Source organism: Tupaia chinensis, unplaced genomic scaffold (assembly GCF_000334495.1).
Source record: "Tupaia chinensis unplaced genomic scaffold, TupChi_1.0 Scaffold000141_1, whole genome shotgun sequence".
Lineage (NCBI taxonomy): Eukaryota > Metazoa > Chordata > Mammalia > Scandentia > Tupaiidae > Tupaia > Tupaia belangeri.
Window position 1 is genome coordinate 3,732,343 of NW_006159611.1, and position 13,184 is coordinate 3,745,526.

Genomic DNA, 13,184 nt, shown 5'->3' on the forward strand with positions numbered 1-13,184 from the left:
CCGCGCACGAGGCCTTCAGCAGCTGGAGGGGCGTCTCCGCCAAGGTGAGGGGGCCGGGCGGGGCGCAGAGCGATGCCCGCGGGGCCGCTGTCCTCGGTCCTGGGCACGCGCCGGGCAAAGCCTGGGGCCGCGCAGGCCCGAAGTGTGCTGCCAAGTAGGTGGGGGCCGAACGGAGCCCGTGACACCAGTGTGTGTGGGTGTGAGTGCGCGTGCACCCAGGGGCTCAGGGAAGCAGAGAGCACGTGTGTCCCCGCCGGCCGCTGGCGCACTCCTGCTGCAGGGAGGCTGCGCGCTGGCCGCGAGGGTGCCGGGGCTGGAGTTCCCGACTGGGACGGCAGAGGGCGGCCTGGTGCCTGCTCCTGTGCTCCTGTGGCCTGGAAGGGGCAGGGTGCATACGGGGGCTGGTCAGGGACCCCTGGTCGGCTCCGTGACCCAGGGCCACAGCAGGTGGCTCACCAGCAGGGCACTGCCTCAGTTCTGAGGCCCAAGTCCAAGGTCAGGTGTGCAGGAGTGGTTCCTCCGCGGTCCGCCTCTGCCTGCAGACAGGCCTGCAGGGTCCTCAGGGTCTTCCCCGTGGCCTCCCCTCTCCTCCTAGGGACACTGGTCCCTGGAATAGGGCCCACCCTCACGACCTCGCTTTAGCTCCATCGCCTCTTTAAAGACCCCGGTTCCAAACAGGTCACGTCCCGAGGCACTGGGGGTGGGACTTCCACGTGTCACCTGCCCGTGGCACCAGGGCAGGCCTGGTTGGGGACAGCACAGATGTCTGGGTTAGTGAAGGCCTTTGGCAGGAGAACGCCAGTGCCCCGGTGCAGCTGGCTTCTGTTCTCAGCGGGCCCCGCACAGCGTGAATGACGGCCACACTGTCGTCAGGGCGGGTCTTTTTCACCCCTCCGCAAACTCCAACGCCCACTCTGACACGCCAGAAACGATGCTGTTCCCGCAGTGCCCCCAGCCCGGCCAGGTGACTCGCAAACCGGGCCATCACGCCAAGAGGTGCCCACACACCCACACAGCCGCAGGAGGAAGCCCCGTCCAGGTCTCACACGAGACACGTGGCCACTCATCGCACCTCGCCACTCTCTTCCAGGAGAGGAGTTGGTTACTTCGGAAATGGTACGATCTGATGATGCAGAATAAGGACGACCTCGCCAAGATCGTCACCGCTGAGAGCGTAAGTCCAGGTCTGCTCTCCCCAGAAAGCGTCGGGGAGCCCCAGCCCGGCAGAGAACTTAGGGAAGCCTCCGGCACCCCTAATGCCCGATGCAGCCAAAGAACGAGAGATTTCGCGTCTTCGATCCGATCCCACGTCATCACTGGGCCAGCTACACACATTGGCTACCATAAATTAGTATGCTTGTTCTAGCTTGTTCTTTAATTAAACGTGAAGCAGGGGCCGGCAGGTGGCGTGGTGGTCGAGGTGCCAGAGCCCCGTACTGTCAACCATGGTTCAAGTCCTGGTCCTGGTGGCTTGCTTCCTCACTCTCCCTTTCTCTCTCTCTGGTCAAATTAAATACCAATAAGAATATTAATAAAGCGAAGTAAATAATCATTTCTTTTTACAGATGTGAAGTCGTCTGGGACTATGCAAACACTGCTTTTGACCTTTCCGCTTTGTCCCGTGTGACTGTTTCGGTTGATTTTCTCATGGTGTCTCTGTCTGTTTTAAAACGGACCAGAAGTGCCTCTGTAGCTATGGTTCCAACATCTAGGCGACACGGGAAATATGAGAAGGCGCGGTCCCAGGTGGTGGCCACACCGGGCACGGTGGCTCCCGGGGACCCAGGTCCAGTGGCCAGGCTTACAGGCGTCGCCGTTTGTACTTCTGCCCGAAACTCACAGCGCATTAGACGTTCCCAGCACCCAGCGGGGTCGGTGCAGGGAGCCTGCTCCTCCACTGGTGGCCGTGAGGAGCACGGGCACCACCTCACTGTCATCGCTAGAGGGTGACACGTGTCCTCTTCTCGTCCCAGGGGAAGCCGCTGAAGGAGGCCCAGGGAGAGATTCTCTACTCGGCCCTCTTCCTGGAGTGGTTCTCGGAGGAGGCCCGCCGCGTGTACGGGGACGTCATCTGCACCTCGGCCAAGGACAGGCGGGCCCTGGTCCTCAAGCAACCCATGGGCGTGGCCGCCATCATCACCCCAGTAGGTGGCAGGGAGTGGGGCTGCCCGGCTGAGCCCGCGCCGGGCGTGGCGCCGTGCTCCCTCGTGCGGTAGCGTCGGGTGTGGCGTGTGAGTGGGAGGACGGTCAGCGATGGCCTGCAGGGCCGCAATGACCCCGTGAGGCCCAGGCGCTTCTCAGACCATGGCAGGCTCTAGCCTGGCGTTGCCGAGCACCTCGGAAAAGACCTGGCTTTATCATTTTGAAAGACTTCAGGTATGGCCTAGATTTTCATGTGCCTTAGTCTGGAGGAAGCTTATGCTTGGTTTATGGCGAACCTCAACAGCAAAGCCTGTGTGTGCCCACCAGCAGGCGTGGGCCAGGTTCTGGGCATGGGCAGCTGAGAAAGGAGGCCCTGTGTCCGGACCAGCCGGGGCAGGATGGCTGCCGCCCCTGGTCCCTGAACCGGGCGACTGCGCGGTTCCAACCTGGCGGCTTCTTCACATGCTGGGCATGTGTATACGTGTGCCCAGGTCCCGAGGGAATGGGGGAGAAGGGGCTGCAGTGCGGCATCCCCTGGCGGTGATTTCTCTCTCTCCTTCTGTCTCTCCCCACCCAGTGCATGTGCCCAATCTTTACAATTAAACAAGTAAAGAAAGGGACAGCCATGGCGTGGGCGCTCAGGCGCTGGGCTCCCACGTGTCTGAGCCCTAGACCGACCGCTTGCTTTCTCTCTCTCTTCGTCTCCCTCTGGTCGACCTGAAGAATAACAGTAATAGACAAAATTAAGTGAATAATTCTTTAAACGAAGAACAAGAGAGGAAGAGCTGAGACGCTGTGTGCGTGGGTGGGTCCCACCTGGGCTGGTCCCGTGCGGATTCCTCCCTGGTCCGCATCAGCCATTGTGGCTGCCCTTCCGGCCTGCTCCGCACAGTTACGGCGAGAGTCCCTGGCTGCTGGCTCTCCAGGGCCGACCCCGCGCTGGCGTCACCAGCCGCGTGGCTTTGGGAGTTACCGAGCTGTGCCGCCTCAGTTTCCCCAGACCTGCACGTGAGGGGGATCACACTGACCTCATCGGGCCAGGAGGAGGATTTAGCGAGTCCTGATTGGCACGTTCTAAGAGCAGCACCTGACGCAGAAAGGGCGGCTCTGTGAGTGTGTCCCAAGTGAGGTGCCGTAGCTAGGTGGGCGTCTGTGGGCATCTGGAGGCATGCGGGCAGGGCCAGCGTCCGTCAGCTGCGAGTCTCGGTGTCCCCACTGCCAGTATTTCCCTGCCGACTGGCTATGTCTGTAAGTAGTGTCACTGGGGCCCGGTCATGGCACGCTGTCTGGAGGCTTTCCGGGTACAAGGCAGGTGAGGAGGAGCCCCAGAAGGTGCCCACTCCGCAGAGCCTGAGCCCTGCGCTCCCTCGCCCTTACAGAAGGAGCAGGCTGAGCCCTGGGTGTGATCACTCGGCGGGGCGCTAGCCTGAAGGGCATTGCCATGTTTGAGCCTTGACCCCGCAGCCCTTGGTTGGCAGAGGCCGGGTGCTCCAGCCCCAGCAGCTCCCAGATGGTTGTGCAATGACTCCTGACCTGCCATTGGCCCACAGAGCAGGCCCTCCACTCACGCCTCTCTCTCTGACCCCAGTGGAATTTCCCCAGCGCCATGATCACGCGGAAGGTGGGGGCAGCCCTGGCAGCCGGCTGCACCGTGGTGGTGAAACCTGCTGAGGACACGCCCTTCTCCGCCCTGGCCCTGGCTGAGGTGAGTGCTCCCTCCCCCTGTGCTGGTACATTCTAGCCTGGGGCAGAGGCAGGGTCAGGGCCAGGCCGTGCAGGTGCCGCGCTGTCATCTGCCCAGCGATCACATCCGTCTGGTGTTGCTCCTTCTAGAAAAAAAGGAGAGAGGAATGGACAGGGCAGTCTCTGATGGCCACATGCTTTTCGGCCACTCACTATGAAAATAGTGTCTCCATCATCAGCAAAGAAGGGACCCCAAAGTGGGGGCGTTCCCATTTTGACCCCTCTCGTTTTCCACCCGGCCCCAGTGCAGGCTGCCTTTGGTCAGGTCAGATCCTTCTTGGGCTTGAAACCCTCAGCAGCTGCCCCTGCCTCTCACAGTCAAGCCCAGACTCCCCTCTGTAGCTTGTAAAGCCCTGGGAGACCTCACCCACCAGCTCTGACACCCCTCCGTCCTGGCCCGAGCCCCCAGCTCACCTGAGTGGGTGTCTGCTCGGACCACCAGCCCTGCCCTCCACGTGGTGGTCCCTCTCCCAGACGCTGACACCCCTGACATGCTGCCTCACCTCCACTCACTGCCTCCTCCTCCTCATTGGGGAGCCTCCCCGGCCACCCCACTTAAGAATCCCAGCCCCACACGGGATGCCCCACCCCTGTGCTGCGTTTCTTCCCAGCACCCAGCACTGACCCACCTGGTGGGCAACTCCATGACTTTCAGATTAAATGTCCATTTCTCTTTTTGTATTTTTTCTCTGTTTAATAACCTGCCACCACCTGTTCGCTGTGTCCTGTTCCAGCTCGCGAGCCAGGCTGGAATCCCCCCAGGGGTGTACAACGTCATTCCCTGCTCGCGAAAGAAGGCCAAGGAAGTAGGGGAGGCCATTTGTACTGACCCGCTGGTGTCCAAAATCTCCTTCACTGGCTCCACAGCCACGGGAAAGGTACGTGGCGTGAACACTGATGTTTTCCAGCATGCCCTCTGTCATATGTAGACATGCTTTTTCTACCTGGCCACAGTGGTGCAGCTGTCGCACCTCTGCAGTGCTGGGAGCCCCTGGGAGATCGGGGTCAGGTTTACAGGCCGCCCTGCACACGCTCCTGGGTGTGCGTGCCCGTGGCCCTGGCTGGCTGGGAAGACAGGGCCAGTGGTCATGGCCTGGGCCCTGTTACCATGCCTCCCTCTCTCTCTCTCTCTCTCTCTCAAGAAATAAGTTGAAAGTATACTTTTTCATATTTTTTAAGAATTTACTTATTTTTCTACTTACTGGTTGTGGTTTTCAGGCCACCAGGTCTGGAACTTGAACTGCTGTCAGCCACATGGGAGTGCACGTGGAGCGCCTTAACCACCAGGCCAGCGGCCAGCCCTTGTGCTTTTTCGTTTTGATCACCGTTTTCTGTTTGCTTGCTATAGGGACCATGCACTCTCCAGAGACACAGAGAGGGAGAAAGTGAGAAAGCGTGCCCAGGAGCACTGGCCCTGCTGCGGTCCCCCTCTTGGGATTTTAGGCGCGTGTGCACATGTGCCTGGTGAGCTTTTCAGGCCGCTGGGTCCGGGACTTGAACTGCACAGTTGCACCTTCACCTCCGCGCCACTGCCTGGTCCAGTCACAGTTGTTTCTTCTTCTAGCTTATTTTCCATGACAGAGAGCACAGCCTCCCACAGGGTCTTGATGCCCTGATCCGCCCCCAGCTTCAGCCGGCACCAGATCACGGGCTCACCCATGTCCAGCAAACTCTGGGAGGTCTCCGGACACAAACCCAGAACTTTCCCATGTGGGCCAGCGTAGAGCACTGCGTTTCGTGTCTGCGCACTGTGTGCGGCCCGGTCACCGTCCTTAGAGGGACTCCCAGCCCGATCCTGACAGCGCTTTTGAACACAGGGGTCTGCCCCCTCTCTAGGCTGCTTTGGGGCTGTCCCAGCTGTGCCGTGGCATGGGCCCGTGTGCCAGTCCCAAAGCGGCCAGTGGTGCGGCCGCCCTCATGCACGCGTTGCTTGTGTTGAAGTAGCTGAAAGCTGGCCACGGTCCTTCTTCGATTCTGGAACCCACATTTCCTAAATAATGTGGGATTCGTTTCTTAAAACACAGTTGATGGTGAAATGGGTGTCTCAGGGCTGAACAAGAGCGTATGAAGGTTCTTAAAAATTAGAGCTTTCCTGTCTGTGATGGCGTTTTTCCTTAAACATGGAAAAGCCCTTTCCTCAACACTTCGAATACGCGGCGTGAGTGGATTTTCATTCGTCTTTTAAATGTCCACAAGAGGACCAGCAGGCGGCGTACGGCTGAGACGTGTTCGTGTGCAGGTGGAGAGCGTGCCCTGGCTCCTCCTCAACCGCACCACCGGGGAGCGGGCATGTTCAGCTCGAGTACCAGGATCGTGAAGCCCAATGGTGAGGGGCTGGACAAGCCGGAGTCGGGCACGTCCCAGGCTCTGCTGGAACAGGAGAACTCGGACCTGAAGGCGCAGCTCAAGGAGCTGAACACCAGGCAGCCAAGGAAACTGGGGCCGGTGGAGGTTGGGAAGCTCTCGTAACCTTTGTTCCCGTCCCTCGACTGACATCCGTACAGAAAATCCACATGCGGCTGATACGCAAACTGGAGACAAATTCCGCGGGACGCCTGTGGTCTTCATTGCTCAGAGGAGAGTCCTGCCTAAGCCAGCTGGAAAAAGCTGCAGGAAAATAAGCCAAAGGGACCTGGGGCCAGGTGCTGACAGACGTGCATGGCGTGATGCTGGAGGACTGGGTCTTCCCAGGTCGCCCCACTGTGGGCGAGAGGGTCTGCATCAGGCTGGACGGCGGCCAGCTCACCCACGCTCACGGCCAGCACAGGGGACGGCGCCGAGAACAAGGTGCAAGCTTTCTGGGGTCTGCAAGAAGCTTGCAGGCAAGGATGTTATTTTGAATTCCCAGAGTTTCAGTTGTAAAGAAAGATGACTAAGTGGGGGGCATCCTGCAGGCGAGGTCTGAAAGTGCTGCAGAACCGAATCGAATCGTGTGAGCGGCGGGAGCAGCGGGAGGGGGTAAAGCAGCTGCCCCCTGTGTGAGAGCCCCCCCCTTGCCTGCAGGACGCCAAGCCCCCGGAGGTAGACAGTGCGGACTTCATGGTGGACAACGCCCGGCTGGGCTTCCTGGGTGAGCGGGGCCAGCCTGTCACACGCACGCCACACCGTTCATGGAGAACCTCATACCGGCTTGTTTTCTCTTTAAAAAAAACCACAGATGGCGTGCGTAATGGATACGTCACGGGACTCCCACGTAGTCAACCACAGTTCAAGTCCTGGGCCTGGTGGCTTAAAATTCATGCCAGGCGCATGTGCACGTGGGCCCACAATCCCGAGAGGAGAGCGGAGGAGAGGGGATTGTGGCGTGGCCACCCCCCGGGGTGATCTCTCATTCCCTGCCCGCTCTCTGTCTCCCTCCGCGAGCACCAGTGCCCTATAGCAGAGCAGAAAACAAGGATGGCAGAGCGGAGGCGCCAGGCCCGCAGCTGTGGCTCACGGCGTCTGCCCCGCCCGCAGGTCCTGCTGCACCACGCGGCCAACTCCGTGAAGCGGGTCTCCATGGAGCTGGGCGGCCTGGCCCCGTTCATCGTGTTCGACAGCGCCAACGTGGACCAAGCCGTGGCGGGGGCCCTGGTGTCTAAATTCAGGAACGCTGGACAGGTGAGGCCGGGGGTTGGCGGGCTGTGTTCCACCAAGGTCCTGCCCTGCCACGCCTGCTCGTCTCTGGGAAGGAGACCAGCCTGGGCAGCATGGCCCCGCGAGTCGAGTCGGCATGCGTGGCGGACCGCGTGGACTGCTGTCTCTGCTTAGACTTGCGTTTGCTCAAACCGGTTCCTGGTGCAAAGTGGGATCCACGATGCCTTCGTGGCAAAGTTTGCCGAAGCAATGAAGAAAAACCTGCGTGTCGGGAACGGCTTTGAAGAGGGGACCACTCAAGGCCCGTTAATTAATGAAAACGCCGTGGAAAAGGTGAGTTTACTTTACTACCTGTTAGTGAAGTTGATGGAAGTAAATGTCACCCTTTGACAGTGAAACCTTTTTTTTTTTTTTCGAGAGATTTTTGCCATAGAGCCCACGTACTTGCCAGAAAGACAGAGACAGAGAGACAGAACGCGAGAAATCACCCCCCAGGGAGGTTGGCCATGCCACAATCCCTTCTCCATTCTCATGGGATTTTGGGCACGCACACGCCTGCTGTGAGTTTTAAGCTGCCAGGTCCAGGACTGGAACCACCGTCGACCGTGTGGGAGTCCAGCGATGTGACCATTTCGCCATCTGGTCCCTCATCTCTGCTGGAAACTCATACCTTGATGACGTTTTCCCATAAACTCTTTGAAGTTCCCGTCTTTAGAGAGGACATCGTCACCATTTTGTCACTTAAACGCTCCGAGGACGCCATGGCGTCACCTGGCCAGCCCCCCGCCAGCTTCCCAGGCGCCCTGTCCCTCGTCACGCAGGTGGAGAAGCACTTGAGTGACGCCGTCTCCAAAGGGGCCACCGTCGTGACGGGCGGGAAGCGGCACCAGCTCGGGAGGAACTTCTTCGAGCCCACCCTGCTCAGCGGCGTCACACAGGACATGCTCTGCTCCCGCGAGGAGACGTTCGGGCCCCTGGCGCCGGTCATCAAGTACGGGCCAGCAGGGCGGGAGGCCGCGGGGAAGGCTGGGCACGGTCAGTGGGAGGGGGCTTAGGGTTTTAATCGTCCCTGGTGTAGACCACACACTGTCACTTCTCCCATCTGCTGGACTGAGCTTTCTTTTCTCTAAGTTTATTCACTTATTGCTTCCATGAGAGGGTGCTAGAGAGACGGGCATCCCCCAGTAGGGTCTTCACCCACAGCACAGCCTGCTGGGGTCACGGGCCCACGCGTGTGCAGGCAGGCCCTGGGCTGCCACGGTGCACCCTGGCCCCTGGTTCTCTGCCTAATGGAGAACGCCCTCTCAGGCCCTTCCTGGGACTCGGCACGTCCAGGAGGATGCCATCCCCTGGATGGAAGTCCGGGCCGCCCCCCGCGAGCTGCTGCCTGCCTCACGCCCATGGCCCGCTTCCTCGTCCCCCCACAGGGATGACGCAGGGTGACGGCGGGCGAAGGTCTGAGGGCGGCAGCCATCTCCCTGTGCTCGCCCGGACGGCTCTGCAAAGCCCTGGTGTTCCGCGTGCCGTGGGGGACGCGGGTGCGGAGGTGAGAAAGCTGGGCTCTGCCCCGGGGTCTGCTCATGTGCTGTCTTGACCTTGGCAGGTTCGACAGGGAGGAGGAGGCTGTTGCCATTGCCAACGCCACAGAGGTCGGGCTGGCAGGTGGGTGTCCTCGCCGGGGGCAGGCTGCCCTGTGAACACATCCTGGGTTTGCAAAAGAAACGTCAGCAGAGGCTCCTCCGGCATCGTGTGCGACAGTGCCAACGTGGACCAAGCCGTGGCGGGTGCCCTGGTGTCTAAATTCAGGAACGCTGGACAGGTGAGGCCGGGGGTTGGCGGGCTGTGTTCCACCAAGGTCCTGCCCTGCCACGCCTGCTCGTCTCTGGGAAGGAGACCAGCCTGGGCAGCATGGCCCCGCGAGTCGAGTCGGCATGCGTGGCGGACCGCGTGGACTGCTGTCTCTGCTTAGACTTGCGTTTGCTCAAACCGGTTCCTGGTGCAAAGTGGGATCCACGATGCCTTCGTGGCAAAGTTTGCCGAAGCAATGAAGAAAAACCTGCGTGTCGGGAACGGCTTTGAAGAGGGGACCACTCAAGGCCCGTTAATTAATGAAAACGCCGTGGAAAAGGTGAGTTTACTTTACTACCTGTTAGTGAAGTTGATGGAAGTAAATGTCACCCTTTGACAGTGAAACCTTTTTTTTTTTTTTCGAGAGATTTTTGCCATAGAGCCCACGTACTTGCCAGAAAGACAGAGAGACAGAGAGACAGAACGCGAGAAATCACCCCCCAGGGAGGTTGGCCATGCCACAATCCCTTCTCCATTCTCATGGGATTTTGGGCACGCACACGCCTGCTGTGAGTTTTAAGCTGCCAGGTCCAGGACTGGAACCACCGTCGACCGTGTGGGAGTCCAGCGATGTGACCATTTCGCCATCTGGTCCCTCATCTCTGCTGGAAACTCATACCTTGATGACGTTTTCCCATAAACTCTTTGAAGTTCCCGTCTTTAGAGAGGACATCGTCACCATTTTGTCACTTAAACGCTCCGAGGACGCCATGGCGTCACCTGGCCAGCCCCCCGCCAGCTTCCCAGGCGCCCTGTCCCTCGTCACGCAGGTGGAGAAGCACTTGAGTGACGCCGTCTCCAAAGGGGCCACCGTCGTGACGGGCGGGAAGCGGCACCAGCTCGGGAGGAACTTCTTCGAGCCCACCCTGCTCAGCGGCGTCACACAGGACATGCTCTGCTCCCGCGAGGAGACGTTCGGGCCCCTGGCGCCGGTCATCAAGTACGGGCCAGCAGGGCGGGAGGCCGCGGGGAAGGCTGGGCACGGTCAGTGGGAGGGGGCTTAGGGTTTTAATCGTCCCTGGTGTAGACCACACACTGTCACTTCTCCCATCTGCTGGACTGAGCTTTCTTTTCTCTAAGTTTATTCACTTATTGCTTCCATGAGAGGGTGCTAGAGAGACGGGCATCCCCCAGTAGGGTCTTCACCCACAGCACAGCCTGCTGGGGTCACGGGCCCACGCGTGTGCAGGCAGGCCCTGGGCTGCCACGGTGCACCCTGGCCCCTGGTTCTCTGCCTAATGGAGAACGCCCTCTCAGGCCCTTCCTGGGACTCGGCACGTCCAGGAGGATGCCATCCCCTGGATGGAAGTCCGGGCCGCCCCCCGCGAGCTGCTGCCTGCCTCACGCCCATGGCCCGCTTCCTCGTCCCCCCACAGGGATGACGCAGGGTGACGGCGGGCGAAGGTCTGAGGGCGGCAGCCATCTCCCTGTGCTCGCCCGGACGGCTCTGCAAAGCCCTGGTGTTCCGCGTGCCGTGGGGGACGCGGGTGCGGAGGTGAGAAAGCTGGGCTCTGCCCCGGGGTCTGCTCATGTGCTGTCTTGACCTTGGCAGGTTCGACAGGGAGGAGGAGGCTGTTGCCATTGCCAACGCCACAGAGGTCGGGCTGGCAGGTGGGTGTCCTCGCCGGGGGCAGGCTGCCCTGTGAACACATCCTGGGTTTGCAAAAGAAACGTCAGCAGAGGCTCCTCCGGCCGTCGTCCAGGTGGCCAGGGTGGATGTGTTCAAACACATGTTCTGTCACCTCGTGCCCGTGACACACATCAGGGCCCGGTCACGGCTGGGGGCGCAGAGAGGGGCCAGGCCACGCAGTTGCTCAGGGTTGAGAGCACACCTCCACACACATGGCCTCGGAGGCTCCACGCCGAGGACCTGCCAGGAGCTTCCCCTTCGTCCCCCTGGCTCCTGAAAGCTGTCAGGACGGCGGGGGGGGCGGGGCCGGCGGGGGCCAGTCTCTCTCCTAAGTGAGCACCCCAGGGCGGGTGAGGACAGCAAGATGCAGCCGCCCTCTAGAGGTGCCTGCAGGTGCGAGAGCGGTTTCCAGACAGGAAGGGCCGCCGGGCCCTGGGTCCTCCTTGCACAGAGCCTTGGGGAGGCTGCAGCGAGGGGCAGGCACGGATGCCAAGCTCAGCGTTGGCTTCGTCCTTTCTCGGAGGGATGAGGTGGCAGGAGCCAGGCCACCAGCCAGGTCCTGCCCGATGGGCAAGACCAGAGCGCAGAAAACCAGAGCTGGGGGGGCCCGCTACAGCCCACAGCGGGGAATGGGGGCACGGGGGCCTGCTACAGCCCACTGCTGGGGACTGGGGGACAGGGGAACGGGGGGGGGCTGCGGGGTGGGGCGGGCGGGGAGGGGGCATCGGGATGGGGGGAGGACAGTGTGGGGCTTTCTCTGGGGGGTTCCAGTGGTCAGTGGCACCCTCGGCCCTAGACAGGGCGCCCTGGTGACCATTCCGCACGCCACCTCTGTCCTTTCCTCGCGCCCACAGGCTACTTCTACTCCCAGGACCCAGCGCAGATCTGGAGGGTGGCGGAGCAGCTGGAGGTGGGCATGGTGGGCGTGAACGAGGGCCTGATCTCCTCGGTGGAGTGCCCCTTCGGAGGGGTGAAGCAGTCAGGCCTGGGGCGCGAGGGCTCCAAGTACGGAATCGATGAGTACCTGGAGGTGAAGTACGTGTGCTATGGGGGTCTGTAGCCGCCGGTGGCGGGAGCAGCGCCTGCTGGGACTGGCCCTGTCTGGGTGGGCTTGCGGCCATCTGGACCTAAGTTTAAGCAGCCCCCCCATACCCCGTAGCTACCTAGGGACCAGCCCACGCACACCGCCTGGCAGCGGCTGCAGATCGGGAGAGCCGGCCCTGGGCTTAGAGGGAGCCCGGGGCTACAGAGCGCGGCCTGGTGGGAGGGAGGCCAGCCCTTGGCTGGTCATGGCCAGGGCAGTAGCACACCTGCCTCCCGAGCGGCTCCCACCTGGCCCAGACACTTTGCGGGGAACCCCTGAGCGTGACAGAGTGGAGTCGGGACCTGGAGCCCGCTTCCCTGGCCCTACGAGCCCAGCAGAGACACTGCCGTTGCCCGGAGCGTCACAGAGGTGGATAGACATTCCTTGACGACTTCCAAAGTCACAGGCTCCTGGACTGCTGAGCAGCGAGGTGACTCCGGGACTGTCTGCGACCAGTCACCAGGTCTTCAGTGTCCCGCGGCTCGCGCTGGGCCGTCCCCGAGCACCCGGCTGCACCACCCAGGCCTTCCTGCACAGTGGGCTTCGGGCCGGCTCGGCTCCTAGGTGCCTGGGAAGAGAGGAGGGGCCAGGGCTTGGCCTTGAAAGAACACGCCTCGGCTTCCACCCACACCGCAGGGCCGCCCTGGAAGGGCCGCAGTGTCGCCCACTGGCTTTAAGCACGACTTGACCTCGAGCAAGCGTGAGCCTTGATCCTCCCGGAGCGCAGGAAGTCCAGGTCGGAAGTAAATGCTGACAGCGCTCTGACCTTCCTCCCTGGAGGCAGGCCCGTTCTAAATAGCAATAGCGTTTTTACTGAATAGCAGTCTCACTGTGATCGGTCTGTGCTCTGCCTTGCGGGCTTAGACTCGGGGGAGAACTGTGGTGACAAATGGAAGCTTGTGCGGTTTAAGTGTGTGCATCGCTCATTTCTGTCCGTCTCACAGACGGTGTAGTGTCTAGCCGCAGAGTAGTGTGTGTGCTTAATAAAAGTGAACTAACACGTCCCGCCCTGTGCGGGCTCAGGTCTCGTTCCTGCCAGGCCGTCGGGTGGTCGGATGGCGCCGGAGGGCTCCTCGCTGGAAAGCCGTGAGCAGGAGAGGGCTGCAGGCAGGAGCCAAGCCGACTGCGGCCCATCCGCCCGGGCCGGCCCCGGGGAGCGCC

The 13,184-nt window shown here is 61.3% G+C and overlaps 1 protein-coding gene across 1 annotated transcript; it reads left to right on the forward strand.

Annotated features, from left to right (window-relative positions):
* On the forward strand, positions 1–13,028 carry ALDH5A1 (aldehyde dehydrogenase 5 family member A1; the record flags this gene model as incomplete). The annotated part of the gene is given in 10 exon segments (XM_006145124.2): positions 1–44; positions 1,091–1,174; positions 1,974–2,144; positions 3,731–3,847; positions 4,620–4,763; positions 7,342–7,485; positions 7,636–7,794; positions 8,283–8,452; positions 9,065–9,123; positions 11,794–13,028. Coding segments are annotated over 9 exon segments (1,218 nt in total). The 3' UTR covers positions 12,000–13,028.
* Positions 13,029–13,184: the final 156 nt, after the last annotated feature.